Source organism: Caenorhabditis elegans, chromosome I (genome assembly GCF_000002985.6).
Source record: "Caenorhabditis elegans chromosome I".
Classification (NCBI taxonomy): domain Eukaryota; kingdom Metazoa; phylum Nematoda; class Chromadorea; order Rhabditida; family Rhabditidae; genus Caenorhabditis; species Caenorhabditis elegans.
The window spans coordinates 14,647,496-14,663,600 of record NC_003279.8 but is presented as its reverse complement, the minus strand read 5'-3'; the positions used below and the strand labels follow the sequence as shown (position 1 = coordinate 14,663,600).

General features: G+C 35.5%; 4 protein-coding genes and 1 non-coding gene across 5 annotated transcripts; all 5 read right to left on the bottom strand.

The window, feature by feature from the left end:
- Window positions 1–459: 459 nt before the first annotated feature.
- Window positions 460–1,077, bottom strand: Y105E8B.6 (BZIP domain-containing protein). The gene is made up of 2 exons (NM_001392978.1): window positions 995–1,077; window positions 460–912 (listed from the first exon to the last, which is right to left on the bottom strand). The coding sequence occupies exons 1-2, from the start codon at window positions 1,061–1,063 to the stop codon at window positions 766–768; spliced, it is 216 nt and encodes a 71-aa protein (NP_001379264.1). The 5' UTR covers window positions 1,064–1,077; the 3' UTR covers window positions 460–765.
- On the bottom strand, window positions 545–641 carry Y105E8B.15. Its single transcript, NR_101646.1, has one exon. It is a non-coding gene; the product is annotated as an Unclassified non-coding RNA Y105E8B.15 (non-coding RNA).
- Window positions 1,078–2,105: 1,028 nt separating the features above from the next.
- On the bottom strand, window positions 2,106–6,246 carry hprt-1 (Hypoxanthine phosphoribosyltransferase). The gene is made up of 3 exons (NM_061144.6): window positions 6,167–6,246; window positions 4,597–4,702; window positions 2,106–2,852 (listed from the first exon to the last, which is right to left on the bottom strand). Exons 1-3 carry the CDS (start codon window positions 6,203–6,205, stop codon window positions 2,353–2,355), a joined length of 645 nt encoding a protein of 214 aa, NP_493545.1. The 5' UTR covers window positions 6,206–6,246; the 3' UTR covers window positions 2,106–2,352.
- Window positions 6,247–6,401: 155 nt separating this feature from the next.
- riok-2 (Serine/threonine-protein kinase RIO2) lies at window positions 6,402–11,485 on the bottom strand (the record flags this gene model as incomplete). Its single annotated transcript, NM_061143.10, has 3 exons — window positions 6,402–6,623; window positions 9,187–10,475; window positions 11,278–11,485. 3 exons carry the CDS (start codon window positions 11,483–11,485, stop codon window positions 6,531–6,533), a joined length of 1,590 nt encoding a protein of 529 aa, NP_493544.2. The 3' UTR covers window positions 6,402–6,530.
- Window positions 11,486–12,312: 827 nt separating this feature from the next.
- On the bottom strand, window positions 12,313–15,819 carry bath-40 (BTB and MATH domain-containing protein 40). The gene is made up of 4 exons (NM_061142.9): window positions 15,594–15,819; window positions 15,106–15,524; window positions 13,141–13,568; window positions 12,313–12,726 (listed from the first exon to the last, which is right to left on the bottom strand). The coding sequence occupies exons 1-4, from the start codon at window positions 15,806–15,808 to the stop codon at window positions 12,580–12,582; spliced, it is 1,209 nt and encodes a 402-aa protein (NP_493543.1). The 5' UTR covers window positions 15,809–15,819; the 3' UTR covers window positions 12,313–12,579.
- Between the last annotated feature and the right edge of the window lie 286 nt (window positions 15,820–16,105).

Here is a 16,105-nt window from a genome sequence, read left to right as displayed (position 1 = left end):
TCTAATTCAACTTTAAAGCATAAAAATCAGTGAAAATTTCGATTTTTAAGCTTTAAAATCTAATAAAACGTCACAAAAAACCAAAAACAAGCGCAGAAACATCATATATAAATACATCGAACAAAAATCCATCGCCGGCAGGGGGAGAGAGAGAGAGATTCTCGAATCGGATAGGGAACAGAAACAGTCCGAATATATTCGGGAAGACCGAGAGAGAGAGACGGAGACATTTCTGTGCGAAACAACAAGGCCGTTTCTCCGGTATTTCCGACAAGCCGCTCGGCGGGGGAGGAGCTTTTCCGTCATAAAATGCCGGAAACCGGAATATTGAGCAAGGCGAAAATAAAACAGAAATAAATAAATCAAACCTCAATGTTTTTTTCTTTTTTTTTCGATTATATCAGAAAATCAATCACAACAACCGCTGAAACGCTGAATATATTAAATTAAATTTTTTTAAAACCTTTTTTTTATTTTTAATTTTTTCGATTACAAAACACTTCAAACTCCTAAAATTCAGTTCAAAAAATCAAAAAAAAAGTACAGAACATACACAGAGCCGTCGCCAAGGTAGTCGCAATGCAAACATGCTCCACGGAGAAAGTAACAATACGTTGCGTTATTGCACAAAGCGACGCGAATTGATATCAAATAATGGAAAAAAGGGGGTGAAAAAATTTGATTTTTTTATGAATAGGTGGTGAGAGAGATCGAATTGAATTAAAATTAAAAATTAAAAATTAAAAATTTTTTTTTAAAAATCGATTATTCTGGCGGTGCTCCAGTTCCAGTTCCGGCTCCGGCGGCAGCGTCACGCACACGAATTTTCTCCTTGATCTTATCATTTTCCTGCAGGAGGTGCCACTTTTGCTGTTGCAATTTGGTACGTGTCTCGTTCAGAACTCGTTCTTCCTGAAAAAAAAACCAAATTTTTTTAAAATTTAATTTTTTTGAATTGGTGGCCGAAATTTTAACGGCGGCCACGAAAACTTACATGTTTCAGAGCATTTAGCTGCTCTTCGATGAACTTTTTGCGCGAGTGCTCCTCGTTTCTCTTTTCCATTTTTTTTTGGTTCTGAAAAAAACATTTTGTATTGATTTTCTCTTAGATTTCACAAAATATGACCTATTTCTTAAAATTTTTTGGATGAAAAATTAATTTTTTTCCAAAATTTTTTAATACAGATATATTCTATTTATTGCGGGAACACAAAACTCTGAGAATACGTATAGCACAACATATTTGACGCGCAAAATATCTCGTAGCGAAAACTACAGTAACCCTTTAAATGACTACTGTAGAGCGTTTGTGTCGATTTACGGGCTCATTCGGTTCTTCGCATTATTTGGTCATTTTTAGCTGAATTTCAATACTTTATCGATAAATAAATTAATTGAATCCATTTAAGCCCGTAAATCGACACAGTAGTCATTTAAAGAATTACTGTAGTTTTCGCTACGAGATATTTTGCGCATTTAAAGAATTACTGTAGTTTTCGCTACGAGATATTTTGCGCATTTAAAGAATTACTGTAGTTTTCGCTACGAGATATTTTGCGCGTCAAATATGTTGTGCAATACGCATTCTCACAATTTCGTGTTCATGAAATAGTTTTGCTAGGTGGCCGAGAAGTGAAAAACTCGGCCACATGTTTTTTTTCGAATATCGAGAAAGTTCGGCCATCGTTTTTTTTAAAATCAAACAATTTAGATTTTTCGTTTAAAAAAATTAATTTCAAGCTATATTTTTATTTTCCTCGAAATTTTTTTTCTAAATTCTAATTTCTCGTGGATTTTGAATTTTTTCGATTAAAAAACTGAAAAAAAATTAAAATTATCAGAATGTGTAAAAAAATTTTTTAAAGCTATACTGGCAAAACGCGGTATTTTGAAAAAAGATTTTTTAAAAAAATTTCAAAAAAAAAAAAAAGCAAATGAAATTTCTCGACCATCGATTTTTTTTAATCGGAAAAATTTTGATTTTTCCCAAAAAAAATTAATTAAAAGCAATTTTTCTTGCAATTTTTCTCTCTATGGAATTTTAAAAAATCTACGGTTTCTCGTGGTTTTTGCATTTTTTTTTCGATTAAAAAATTGTGAAAAAATTTGGTCATTTCAAATATTTTGTAGGACAAAACCTTGACGGTCATAATACACCGAAAATTAGAAAAAAAAACTACAATTTTGAAGCAATACATGTATATTTTTAAAATAATGTATATTTGTTTTAAAAAAATTAATAACGAATTTAAAGCAGATCACAGTGTAATTAGGAATAGCAGAGCAAAAAAAAAACAATTAGACATTCAAAAATTTCAATTTTTTTTTTCAAAAAAATTGTAAAAATCCAAATTATTCCGATTTATATTTCTCAATTCCAGCAGGGCTCATGACACAAATATGTCCGAGATCTCGGAATTTCTGATTATAATCCAATCCGTAGCCAACAATAAATTTGTCAGGAATCTCAAAAGCCACGAAATCCTCTGGAACATCCACGACACGTTTGACACGTTTCGACAGGAGAAGGGCGGTCCAGGTCTTCTCAACGCCCGTCTCATGTAAAGTTGAGAGAAGTTTTGCAAGAGTTCTTCCGGTATCCGAAATATCATCCACAACGAGCACACTTTTCCCCTTGAGCTCATCCAAATTCGATAGTCCCATTATTTGAATTTGTCCAGTACTCATTTGATCCTCGTAACTCTTTACTCGAATAAAATCGACAGTCATTGGTTCAGGACACGATGAGCGAGCATTTGTGAGCTCTTCGACGAGGGCAGTGAAGAATTTATAGGATCCTTTGAGTACGCAGAGCAGCGCGATTGGTTTGTTTCCGATTTCAGCGTGGATGTCTGAGAAAATTATATGATTTCTGATTTTTTACTAAATCACTGCAACTTTTTCCTCACGAGGGACGAGGAAAAGTGGTTTCTAGGCCATGGCCGAGGGGCCGACAAGTTTCAGCGGCCATTTATCTTGCTTTGTTTTCCGCCTGTTTTCTTTTGTTTTTCACAGCTTTTTCCCGTTTTTTCTTATTAAAACTGATAAATAAATATTTTTTGCAGATGCTAAAACAATTTCCAAGTAAAAAAAATCATGTATTCAGTGGGCAAGCAGCGGTGAAAGTGGGCATTGTAATATGATGGATTACGGGAATACAAAACCTAAACTTTTCCCCAAACATGATACATATGCTGCTTAAATGCTGAGACTACCTGATTTCCATAATGAGACGTCTGAAAAAGTATTGAGATTTTCAAAATTCAACTTTTTGTGCGAAAATCTCGACCTTTTCACCAAAAAAGTTGAATTTTGGAAACCTCAAAACTTTTTCAGCGGTCTCGTTATGAAAATCAGGTAGTCTCAGCATTTAAGCATCATATGTATCATGTTTCAGAAAAAGTTTAGGTTTTGTATTTCCGTAATCCATCATTTTACATTGACCACTTTCACCGCTGCTTGCCCACTGAATACATAATTTTTTTACTTGGAATTTGTTTTAGCATCTGCAAAAAGTATTTATTTATCAGTTTTAATAAGAAAAAACGAAAAAAATCGATGAAAAACGAAAGAAAACAGGCGGAAAACAAAGCAAGATAAATGGCCGCTGAAACTTATCGGCCCCTCGGCCATGGCCTAGAAACCACTTTTCCTCGTCCCTCGTGAGGAAAAAGTTACAGTGTAAATCGAAAAACGAAAATTTTCCGGTATTTCTAATTTTTTCAGATTTTTCTAAAATTAGCTTAAAAGTTTGATGACTAGGTTTTTTTTCTTCAATATAAACAAAATTAGAAAAAAAAAAAATAGAATTTTCTGATCAATTTTCCAGCAAATATAAAAATCGAAAATTTTTAGAAGTTTTTTCAAAAAAAAAAAAAAAATTTTGGCAGTTTTTAGAAGAAAAATTTTTAAAGAAATTAAAGAAATAATATTGAAGCAGAAAGTCTTGTTTCTGAAAATAATTGTTTTTATTCGAAACTTTTCCGTCATCGCATTTCTTCAATTTCTTCAAAAAAAAATGTATCAACGAAAAATTGTCCATTTTCGGATTTTCCGTAAAAAAAACTTCTAAAATAGGAAAATTTTTTTAGTTTCCGAAAAATCTGAACAAAAATCGAAAAATCGAAAAAAAAAATTAATCATAAAATTCGATTTTCTAATCTAATTTTGTTTATATTGTTAAAAAACATGAGAAAAATTAAAAATGTCTTCTAAAAAGAACAATTAGAACACAAAATTTCAAGGTAATTTTAGAAAAATCGAAAAATAATTCGAAATTTCGGAAAATCGAAAAAATTCCGTTGACACTTTTTTAGAGGAAAATTTGAAATTTTTCTGTATTTTTTGAAATCCTTCAATCCAAGCTCCCTTATACTTGAAAATGGAAGAGCTGGAATCCTCTTCCACGGCCCTGTGTGTCGATTTACGCAGCCCTCGTGTACTCTTCGAGGAGGAGAAGACGATTTTACAATTGTCACGTAAATCGACACATGGCCGTGGAAGAGGTTTCCATCTCTTCCATTTTCAAATTTGAGGGAGCTAGAAGTCCGTTGTAGGGCTATTAGAGAGAAATTTTTAAATTTTAACTGTTTTTACCTTTAGCCAGACGACGAACACGATCTCTAACAAGACCTTCCGGAATCACGACACCGGATAAATCACCGTCATAGCAGATTGGAATGTCGAATGCGTCGACTGGGAGCTGCAAAAATTAAATATTAATTTAAAATTTTACAATTTCGCCATAATTTTGCAAGAAACGACGTTTAAAAATAAATGAAATTGCACATTTTTAGCCCAAAAATCAATTAGACTACAAACTACAAATCTTTCTAGCCTCAACCATGTTGAAAATGTTCGAAATTTCACAAAATACTTGAAAAAGTTGAAAATTTTTGACTGAAGATTGCAGATTTTAACTATTTTAGAACAAAAATATGGATAATATTGTTCTTTTTAATTGTTGAAAACTAGTTTTTCTGGGCAAAATTTTGGAAAAAAAAACGTAATTTTTAATGAATTTCTGCTGATATGAGGAGAAACGGTTGCAAAATTGTGAGTTTTTAGCTGAAATGGATAGAAATCGAGAATTTTTTGTTAAAAAAAATGTCAAAAATTAACTGAAAATCACGTTTTCGGTCAATTTTTGGTTCACACTACAAACTACAACTTTTTCTAGCCTCAACTAACTTTGATGAAGCTGAAAACTCTTGTAGTTTGTAGCCTGAGAGCCTCACCAAAAAAACTTAAATTAGCGAAAATTCAAAATTTATGGATATTTAAGCATTTTTCTTGAATTTTTTTTTTGTCTCCAGCTGCTAAATTATAAACTTCCTGCAGTTTTTTTATTTCAGTTAAAATTCAAAAATCTGAATCAAAAAATTGCTGGAAAAGTGAAAAGTTGGTTGAGGCGTCAGATCACAAACTACAATGTTTCCCAGCCTCAACCAACTTTGGTGAGGCTGAACATCATTGTAGTTTGTAGTCTGAGAACCTCACAAAAAACTAAAAAACTGTTTAAATTCAAATTTTATAGAATTTTAAGCCTGTTTCTTGGATTTTTTTTCGTTTCCAGCTGCTAAATGTGAAAATTGCTCTCGAAATCGTGGCAATTTTCATTCGAAATTCAAAAATCTGAATCACAAAAATTGATGGAACCACCGTTTGTTGCGGTGTCACACTACAAACTACAATGTTTCCTAGCCTCAACCAACTTTGGTGAGGCTAAAACTCGTCGTAGTTTGTAGCCTAGGAGCCTCACCAAAAACTAAAAAAAAACCTGTTTAAATTAAAATTTTTTGATTTTTTTTTTGTTTTCAGCTACTAAAGCTTGGAAATTTCATGCACATTTGGCAATTTTCATTCGAAATTTTTTAAAAATCCTGAATCAAAATTGTTTGAAAAAATTTCTGGAAAAGTTGGTTGAGGCGTCAGACCACAAACTACAATGTTTCCTAGCCTCAACCAACTTTGGCGAGGCTAAAACATCGTTGTAGTTTGTAGCCTAGGAGCCTCACCAAAAACTAAAAAAACTGTTTAAATTCAAATTTAATGAAAATTTAAGCACTTTTCTTGAATTTTTTTGTTTCTAGCTGCTAAATGTGGATATTTTTCTCGAAATCGTGAAAATTTTAATTCAAAATTCAAAAATCTGAATCACACAAACCTCAAAATCATCAGGAATGACAGCACGAGTTGGAGCCATTTTCGAAAATGAAGAACTATTTTTCTGAAAAAAAGAAAAGTGTGTGAATGGTTATTTAAAAGAGACAATATTATCTTATCAATCAAAAAAAAAAAGAAGATTGATCAGATTATCTTATCAGTTGAAATAGACGGCGCGACGATGAAAGTTACGAACGTGTCAACGATAAATGTTGCATTTTAATCGAAAAAAAACGCATCATTTCGTTTATATTGAAGGGGAGAAGTTAACAGAACAAAAAACATATAACAATGGTAATAATAACAGGTGAAAAAGAATAGAAAAAACGAATTTTCCGGGAAAAACGAGAACAATTATTAAATCATCAAATCCATCCAGCGTACTCGGCAATCACATCTTTATTGTCTTTTCGGTTACGGCCCACTGCGCTTTGCTTTCCTTTGACCTTCAGTCGAATCTGGAATTTTTGGATAAATTTTAGAAATTTTTGTGGTATATTGATTTATACTGAAGGTTGGAAGGATTTCAGAATTTTTTTAAAAGAGTTTTACGAGTTTGGAAGGAAAATATTAATAAATTACAGTAAAGTAGAAATTAAATACTTTTTTATTAATTTTTGAGATTTTTGTGAATTTTTTTTTTTGTAAAAAAACGTATTTTCCAAAAAATTTAAGGATTTCACAGTAAAAAAAACTAATTTTTAATGTAATGATCAGTCGAAAATTTCAAGAAATTCCAAAAAAAAAAGATAATTGAAAATTTTTGCAAAGTTTCACACAGAAAATTTTAAAAAAACGAATTTCAGACAAAAACTGGCCACGCCCACAAAATGGACGATACCGAAAGAATTCCTATATAATTTTTTGCAATGTTTCAGATACAGAAATTTCGAGAAAAAATATTGTCAGACAAAAACTGACTCCGCCCATAAAATTGTCGGTTTTCTAAAAATTTGAAATTAAATATATGATGACTTATTCCAAATTTTAAGTACGTTTCTATGAACAATATTTCAAAATCAGCAAACTAAATTCTTTTTAAAGCAACATTTTTTTAGAATGACAATGAAACACAAAATTCAAAAAAAAAAGCGAATTTAGGACAAAACCTAGCCATGCCCACCACAAAATGGATGCTCAAACGTGCAATTTTCAAAAAAATATAAAATAATTACTATGATGCCGCGTAAGTGATTATTTTTCAGAATTTTTTCAGAATTCGCTTTAAAAAAAAAGGAATTTTAGACGAAAACTGGCTCCGCCCACAAAATGGTCGGTTTTCTAAAAATTTTAAATTAAATTTTTTTCTATGAACAATATTTCAAAATCAGCAAAACTAAATTTTTTTTAAAGCAACATTTTTTTAGAATGACAATGAAACACAAAATTCAAAAAAAAAAGTGAATTTCGGACAAAAACTGGCCACGTCCACAAAATGGATGCTCAAATGTGCAAAAATTCAAAATTGCACATTTGAGCAAAAGTTTGAACAACTCCGCCCATTCTGAAATTTCGAAAAAAATTTTCACAACAAAAACAGTCTTCGCTTATAAAATGGCACTTTTGGTACAAAAATGACCAGATTTATACCGTTTATACCGTTTATTATTTTTTGAGTTTTTTTGAGAAAAAAAGTTTTTTGTTTTTTTTTAAAGTTTTTAATGAAATTTTTAATCGAAATTTTCAAAAAATTCAAAAAAAATTTGATAATTGAAAATTTTTGCAAAGTTTAACACAAAAAATAAAAATATATATTTTCAGACAAAAACAGGCTCCGCCCATAAAATGGATAAAATTTCCACGATTCTACGTGGCTGAACATTTTTTTGTTGCAATGTTTCAGGTACAAAAATTTCGAGAAAAAAAATTTGAGGCCCCACGAAAAGGGGATCTGCGAAAAGGGGAGCTGGCACTGTGCCAAACGCACAAAACGCTTTTTTATTCTCATTCAACGCACGACTTTTTTTTGTATTTTACGCTAAACAACGCGCGCGATGCGTAATAACGGAGTGTGGTTATAACAAAGTCGTGCGTTGAATGAGAATAAAAAAAGCGTTTTGTGCGTTTGGCACAGTCACTGCAACTTTTTCCTCACGAGGGACGAGGAAAAGTGGTTTCTAGGCCATGGCCGAGGGGCCGACAAGTTTCAGCGGCCATTTATCTTGCTTTGTTTTCCGCCTGTTTTCTTTTGTTTTTCAAAGCTTTTTCCCGTTTTTTCTTATTTAAGCTGATAAATAAATACTTTTTGCAGATGTTAAAACAATTTCCAAGTAAAAAAATTATGTATTCAGTGGGCAAGCAGCGGTGAAAGTGGGCATTGTAATATGATGGATTACGGGAATACAAAACCTAAACTTTTTCTGAAAAATGATACATATGATGCTTAGATGCTGAAATTACCTGACTTTCATAACGAGACCGCTAAAAAAGTTTTGAGGTTTTCAAAATTCAACTTTTTGTGCGAAAATCTCGACTTTTTCACCAAAAAAGTTGAATTTTGAAAACCTCAAAACTTTTTCAGCGGTCTCGTTATGAAAATCAGGTAGTCTCAGCATTTAAGCAGCATATGTATCATGTTTCAGAAAAAGTTTAGGTTTTGTATTCCCGTAATCCATCATATTGCATTGCCCACTTTCACCGCTGCTTGCCCACTGAATACATAATTTTTTTACTTGGAAATTGTTTTAGCATCTGCAAAAAGTATTTATTCATCAGTTTTAATAAGAAAAAACGGGAAAAAGCTTTGAAAAACAAAAGAAAACAGGCGAAAAACAAAGCAAGATAGAAGGCCGCTGAAACTTGTCGGCCCCTCGGCCATGGCCTAGAAACCACTTTTCCTCGTCCCTCGTGAGGAAAAAGTTGCAGTGACAGTGCCAGCTCCCCTTTTCGTATCTCCCCTTTTCACAGATCCCCTTTTTGCAGATCCCTTTTTTGGTCTGCTCCCCTTTTCGTGGGGCCTCAAAAATTTCAGACAAAAACTGGTGCCATTTTTTTTCTCGATTTTCGGTACAAAAATGAGACCTTTTCCTTATTCCTCTTTCTATCCAAAGCCAGTCGCCTCTTAACATCTTCAGCCGTAAACGTGGCAGCACTACTGGCAACACTTCTGGCTCCACTTGGCACTCTCTTCTTTTTCACAACTTTTGCCACCTGCTCCTCAACTGCCACGTGGCCATCCGCGTCCTCTTCCTCCCCCTCCTCCTCATCTTCATCATTTTCATCGTCATTTTCAGAATCGGCTGGACGCTTAAAATCCTCCGGCGGCAACTCAATATCCTTATAACCTTCCTCCGATTTCAGAGCATCAAGATCCACGGCTTCCAGTTGATTTGTGGCGTCTGAGAGCCAATCTGTGAAGCGTGTCGTCTGGGAGAGCACGATTTTCTGCTGTTTGACGGTGTTCTCCTGAGCCTGGAGCTCTTCGTGGTCTTTTTCGAGATCCTCAGGCTCTTCCTGAATGTCTTCCATAGATTTAGAGTCATCGGAATCATCTTCATCTTCCCCCAAATCCTCCTCCTGCCGATTCCTCAATTCCTGCTCACAATGTGCCAAAAAATCGCCTTCATCGTACGCTTTATTCAAATCCAACGCCATTTTCTTGGTGAATCCCGACGCTTCGAGCAGTACATCCATATTCCCTTTCCGTTCAACTTCATCAAATTTCGGCCAATCCTCGCTTTCATAGTCGAATTTTCGTTTAAAAAACGTCCGAACACATGTGACATCTCGATCGAAATAATATTCCGCATTCGGATGATCAATTGATACCATTTGTGGAAAATCAATCATCACAATTCGCTCGTCTTCCAGCATAATTAGGTTGAATTCATTGAAATCTCCATGAATAACTCCGTGCCGAGCCATTTTCACGATAAGAGCCATAAGTCTGTCGTAGAGGGCGCCAGCGTCTTCCACGTGGGTCACATTGCAGAGAGTTTGACCAACAACTAACTGCATAACGACTAAATGTCGACATACATCCACAGCTTTTGGTACAGGAAATCCCCGCTCTTGAAGAGCTTTCAAAAAAGCAAATTCCTTCGCAGCGGCCAGACGACTCAAATAAAGCCACGAGGCGCTCTTTCTCTTCTTGTGATAATCACGTTTCTCTTTGATTTTCCTGAACGACGTGCGACCCAATCTATGGAATTTCAGACAAAGATCGTTGAGCTCCGGGTCACCACCGACGTACACATCCGACTCTTTTCCGATTCCGATTTGATTTCCGACACTTCCGACGACTTCACGGGAGCACAGGGCTCGAAGGGCGAGGTAGTCGTAGCCACGGATTGTGAGACGGTAGCCATCAACTGAAAATATTATTTATTTTGATGGAAATAAATGGAAATTGTTAAAATCCAGCTGATTTCGCGTTGGTTGAGGCTAAAAAAACTCAAAATTGTAGTTTGTAGTCTCTGCGCCTCAACCAAAAGCTTTGTAATCTAAACTTTAAATTGAGATAATGCCTACATTAGTTGGAAAACGCACAAGAATTACTGGAAATTTATCAAAATCCAGCTGATTTCGCATTGAGAGAGGCTCATGGACTACAAACTACAACTCAAATTTCAAATTTTAGCCTCACCAGTGTGTGGTTGAGGCCAGAAAACTTGTAGTTTGTAGTCTCTGAGCCTCAACCAAACACCTATTCTTCTAAAAAAAAAGCAATTCTTGAAGTTTCAACAGGATTTTTCGCTTTTGTAAAACTAAATACCACGATTTTCACGGAAAACCAACAGAAAACATGTTCTAAAACTATAAACTACATTTTTCAGCCTCAACCACGAGTTTTAGTTATGGTTGAGGCTAGAAAATGTGTAGTTTGTAGTCTCTGAGCCTCAACCAAACGCCTATTCTTTAAAAATGCAATTTTTGAAGTTTTATCTGGATTTTCGCTTTTTTTTTAAACTAAATACCACGATTTTCTCGAAAAACCATCAGAAAACATGTTCTAAAACTATAAATTTAATACATTTTTCCGTCTCAACCACGAGTTTTCGGTATGGTTGAGGCTCAAAAGGTTGTAGTTTGTAGTCTCTGAGCCTCAACCAAAACTTTTTATCACTCAAAACTGGAATTTTCAGCCGTTTTTTGCAGGAATTTCCTCCTTACATTTCTTGCTTCTCTCAAAAGCGACCAACGAGTGCTTGCACAAGTCATTAAGCGTCCTGGCGACACCTCCTCTATGAATTCCAGCAATTGCTGACACAAGAGCCAACGGAACGACCTCGTGATTCTTCATGCCCATCTCGACGGCGATCAGTACCCGGAAGTGATCACCTTCCAGGTATCGCATCATCGAAACGTTCATTCGACCCATCTGGAATATAGATTTTGAAAACTTGAATTAAAATTTACAAATTAGGAAAAAATAAAGCGGAAAAACAATTTTTATCGATAATATTGTGTTAATAAATCAATTTAAATTAGGAGTCCACTGGAAAACCACTTAAAAATTGCGAAATTCACGAAAAATCCATGTTTAGCCTAAATTTTCCAGTTTTCCGATTTTTCAGACCGAATTTAACATTAAAATTGTTAATTTTTACTGAAATTCAATTAATTAACCATAAAAAATGATGAAAAACTTCGAAAAATGAGCTGAAAACATGAAAAATCCTCGAAAGAAAAAGGAAAAACAGAATTGGCTAAGCCCCGCCCACAAAAGTGTGCCAGGCTTGCAACGGATTTTTGGTGAACGCTGAAATTTTTGCATTTTCGGCGAATTTTCAGCGAATTTTTGGATTTTTTCTACAAATAGGAGTTGTTAATTATATTTGAATATTTTTCAACAAAATAAGTCACAAAAAATAAAGGAAATTGCACTTTTCCAACGAAAATCTAGTTTGACGCCCCGCCCACAAAACCGTGCCAGGCTTGCGAATTCATCGTAGACTCTCTCAATTCTTTTCTATTTTTTTCATGTAGAAATTCCTGAATTTAACCATCCAAATTCGTTCGAAAAAACCCAAAAAAAAACCAAATCGAAGAGCTTCATATACACAAAAATCGATGGCATACGATAGGAAATAAATGAACGCGCGCTGGTGGTGAACGGAAAAAAGGTACAGAGGAGAAGCCGGTGAAAAAGGGTGAATCTGTGGTGAGGGCGGTTGAAATAATGGAAAACATATCACCGGGGGGGGGGGGGATTTGTGAGGGGGAACTGTCGCCGATGAAGCGGTATATGCAAAAAAGGCGAAACACACACACAAATTGTTGAGGCGGTTGCAAAATTGAAAAAATGGTTTAAGAGGTGGATAAAACGAATGAGAGACGACGACGGAGAATGAGAGTGAGAAAATCACAGCGAATTTTTCGAGAAAGAGTTCAGAATTGGGGGATTTAGAGGAGAGAGAAGTATGACTAGAAAGTATCTATGAAAAAGAGCGGATTTTGAAAAAGAATTAGCTGCTAAACACGAGGTTTCTTGACCGGCGGTGACGAGTTATCGTTCGATTTCACCATCTTTTCCAGCAAGTTGCTCGCCAAAACCGGCTCATCGCTGATGAAGTTGCGCCATGACGTCAGAGCCATTACATGTTGACGATTGTGGATTGCCTGGAAATATTTTAATTATTAAATGGAACAAAATCGTTGTAGTTAGTAGTTTGAGCCTATTTTTCTGTCAAAATGTCAATTTTTCTCCATTTTCAGCTGGAAAATCAGATCAGAAAAAAAGCATTTCACAATAATGGTTGAGGCTAGAATAGACTGTAGTTTGTAGTGTAAGCCTCTACCAACTGTGTTTTATAAGCATTTGGGTGAGGCTGAGAGACTACAAACTACAATTCGATTAGCCTCAACCATGGAATTTCGAAGTATTGTTAGGCTAAAACATTGTAGTTTGTAGTCTAAGCCTCAACCAACATTGCGAATTACAAGTTTGGTGAGGCTGAAAAAAGGTAGTTTGTAGTGTAAGCCTCAACCAACAAGAAATAAGCAAATTTTGGGAGTTTTCCGTTTAAAACTTACAAAATCAACGCAAGCATCATACAAAACATCAGTATTATATCGTTCCGCATGTGTAATACACTCGAGCACATTATTCACATTGAGCCGGTCCAACAAATGCTGCTCACAGGTCATTTTCAGCGCCAAAATCTGATATTTTTCGGCGATTTGCATCACATCGACCGCCTGATAAACGTCGATATCCGATTTGATGACTCCAGCGTATATGAATTCAACCATCGCTCGGACAGATGTCGGCGAGAAATCCAAAATCTCGATTCGTTTCTCCTGATTCTCACGCATCTCCGTATGGCTGAGCATCATCTGGAAGACGTCAGAGTGCGCGCGAAGCTTGTACGCGTGTACACGAAACTGTTCACGTTCTCCGTCAAGTGGTCCCGCCACGATTGTCATGTCTGTTCCGTCGCCGCTGGCAAGCATTTCCAGTTCTGAAAATTCACTGATTAGATTTTAAATTTTTTTTTCGAGTTTTGTGAAGCTCACTGCAACTTTTTCCTCACGAGGGACGAGGCAATGCGGTTTCTAGGCCATGCTTTTGCTTTCCGCGTGTTTTCTTTTATTTTTCACCGATTTTTTTCCCGTTTTTTCTTATGAAAACTGATAAATACATATTTTTTGCAGATGCTAAAATAATTTCCAAGTGAAAAAATTATGTTATCAGTCGGCAAGTAGCGGTGAAAGTGGTCAATGCAATATGATGGATTACGGGAATAAATATAATAAACCCAAACTTTTTTCCAAACATGATACATATGCTGCTTAGATGCTGAAAGTACCTGATTTCCATAATGAGACGTCTGAAAAAGTTTTGAGATTTTCAAAATTCAACACTTTTTTTGGTGAAAAAGTAAAGATTTTCGTACAAAATGTTGAATTTTGAAAATTTATAAACTTTTTCAGCACTCTCGTTATGAAAATCAGATAGTTTAACCATCTAACTAGGGAACCGTCAGAAGGTGCCCATTGGACTTGCATGTGAAACCTATGTCATTCGATAGCCCATGTTTTAAAAAGGTTACTCGTGAATTTTTAGTTGCGAATCTCCAGAACCAAGCTCACGGCGAGCTCTCAAAGATCCTGAAAATAGCACTGTAACAAAGCATTGAAATGCCATTTTTCTAATTCACTTCGGTAGCTCATATCTCGGTGGATACGTTTTTCACAGAAAAGTCATCAACTAATAAGTTGTTGATCTTTTTGCAAAGAACAAGTTCGTAATTGAAAACGAAGATATGAGCTACCGCAGTTAATTAGGAAAATTGCTTCTTTAGATCGTTACAATGCTTCGTTACAGTGCTATTTTAGGATCATTGAGAGCTCGCCGTGAGCTTGGTTCTGGAGATTCGCAGCTAAAAAATTACGAGTAACCGTTTTAAAACATGGGCTATCGAATGGCATAGGTTTCATATGCAAATCCGATGGGCACCTTCTGACAATTTCCTAGTAAGCTGCGTATATTACAGGAACAATAAATCATGAGAATGCGTACGTGGAGCATTTTATCTGACGCGCGATATCTCTTAGCGAAAACTACAGCAAGAACTTAAATAGCAATAATTATTTGAGTTCTTATCGTAGTTTTCGCTAAGAGATATCGCGCGTCAAATAAAATGCACCAAGTACGCATTCTCATGATTTATTGTTCCCTTTATATATATATATATATATATATATATATATATATATATATATATATATCATGTTTAGAAAAAGGATTTTGTATTCCCATAATCCATCATATAACATTGACCACTTTCACTGCTACTTGCCGACTGAATACCTAATTTTTCACTTGTAAATTATTTTAGCATCTGCAAAAAATATTTACTTATCAGTTTTAATAAGAAAAAACGGGAAAAATCGGTGAAAAATAAAAGAAATGTGCAAGCGCCGATTTTTCGCATTTTTTCTCGTCCCTCGTTCGAAAAAAGTTGCAGTGTGAAGCTATAGCAAGCTTAAGCTTACCACTTTCCACATGTGCTCTCGGTATCTGAGCGAATGGCATCTCTATGGACGGTGTAATTGGAACTCGTTTGCACGGAACCTTTGAAGCATCAGGAATCAGCTCAATATGACACGAGATCACCAGCGATTTGTCCTGACGGATACTATTCTGCACTTTTTGAGTTGGGATATTCCGAAGACCCCAAGAATGACCTCCTTTTGGCGGTTTTGCGTGGAATTCTCCAACATTAACATTACTGAACTTTGGCTCATCATTGTCATCGAGGAAATAGAATCTGTATTCTGCTTTCAAAACGACCTCTTTCGATGGCGATGTTGCAGACATTTTCAGGAATAGCGAGACGTTGTTGGCGTTTTCCTCTCGTTTTCCTCCTGGGTAGAGGCATAATTGCCAGCAAGCATCTGGCACCGCGTCGTCTCTGAAAATATGGAAAATATAGAAAATTTATTTGAATTTCCTGAATTTCCGCCGCCGTGTTCAAACTCACTTAAAAACTGTGCTTCTCAGGCAACTTCCGGGTCTACTGAGCTTGAGCAGGCTCTCGAAATTACAGACCGTCCATCTTTGTGTGAGCACGATTGAGCCGGGATTCGTCATACACTCATTCTTCTGTGATGTCGAGGATTGTCGCCGACAGCTCGAGCATGACGGTTTTGAGCTGAGATAGCTGTGATCCGATCCGTACAAGTGGCGGTCAGACATTCGATTTAATTCTAAAATGAGGAATTTCAAATTTTTAATTTTTAGATTTTTTAATTTCTAAAATAAAGAAAAAAGAATAGGAAATTAGTGTTCGGTGTTCACACGCGAGGACTTCTTGTGGCCGCGACGCGTCGTTGTATTGATTTTCAAGCTGTCTGCGTCTCTCCGGCTTTTTCGTGTCAAGACCAAAGTATCTGGCCGTTCTCTTGAGTGGGGTGGGGTGGGGGCTGTGTATGTAGTGGAACGTGGTGGAAAATTAGAACTCGTCATAACAATGACCAAAAAAATATTGATAAT

What these genes read in the sequence shown, in the direction of transcription:
- bath-40 (NM_061142.9), bottom strand. Translation starts at nt 15,808, where the DNA reads ATGTCTGACCGCCACTTGTACGGATCGGATCACAGCTATCTCAGCTCA. An exon ending in CTGAGAAGCACAGTTTTTAA is followed by an intron (nt 15,525 to 15,593) that starts GTGAGTTTGAAC and finishes CCATATTTTCAG; the next exon opens with AGACGACGCGGTGCCAGATG. An exon ending in GAGAGCACATGTGGAAAGTG is followed by an intron (nt 13,569 to 15,105) that starts GTAAGCTTAAGC and finishes GTGAATTTTCAG; the next exon opens with AACTGGAAATGCTTGCCAGC.
- Y105E8B.6 (NM_001392978.1), bottom strand. Translation starts at nt 1,063, where the DNA reads ATGGAAAAGAGAAACGAGGAGCACTCGCGCAAAAAGTTCATCGAAGAG. An exon ending in AGCTAAATGCTCTGAAACAT is followed by an intron (nt 913 to 994) that starts GTAAGTTTTCGT and finishes TTTTTTTTTCAG; the next exon opens with GAAGAACGAGTTCTGAACGA.
- hprt-1 (NM_061144.6), bottom strand. Translation starts at nt 6,205, where the DNA reads ATGGCTCCAACTCGTGCTGTCATTCCTGATGATTTTGAG. An exon ending in TCATTCCTGATGATTTTGAG is followed by an intron (nt 4,703 to 6,166) that starts GTTTGTGTGATT and finishes TAATTTTTGCAG; the next exon opens with CTCCCAGTCGACGCATTCGA. An exon ending in TGTTCGTCGTCTGGCTAAAG is followed by an intron (nt 2,853 to 4,596) that starts GTAAAAACAGTT and finishes TAATTTTCTCAG; the next exon opens with ACATCCACGCTGAAATCGGA.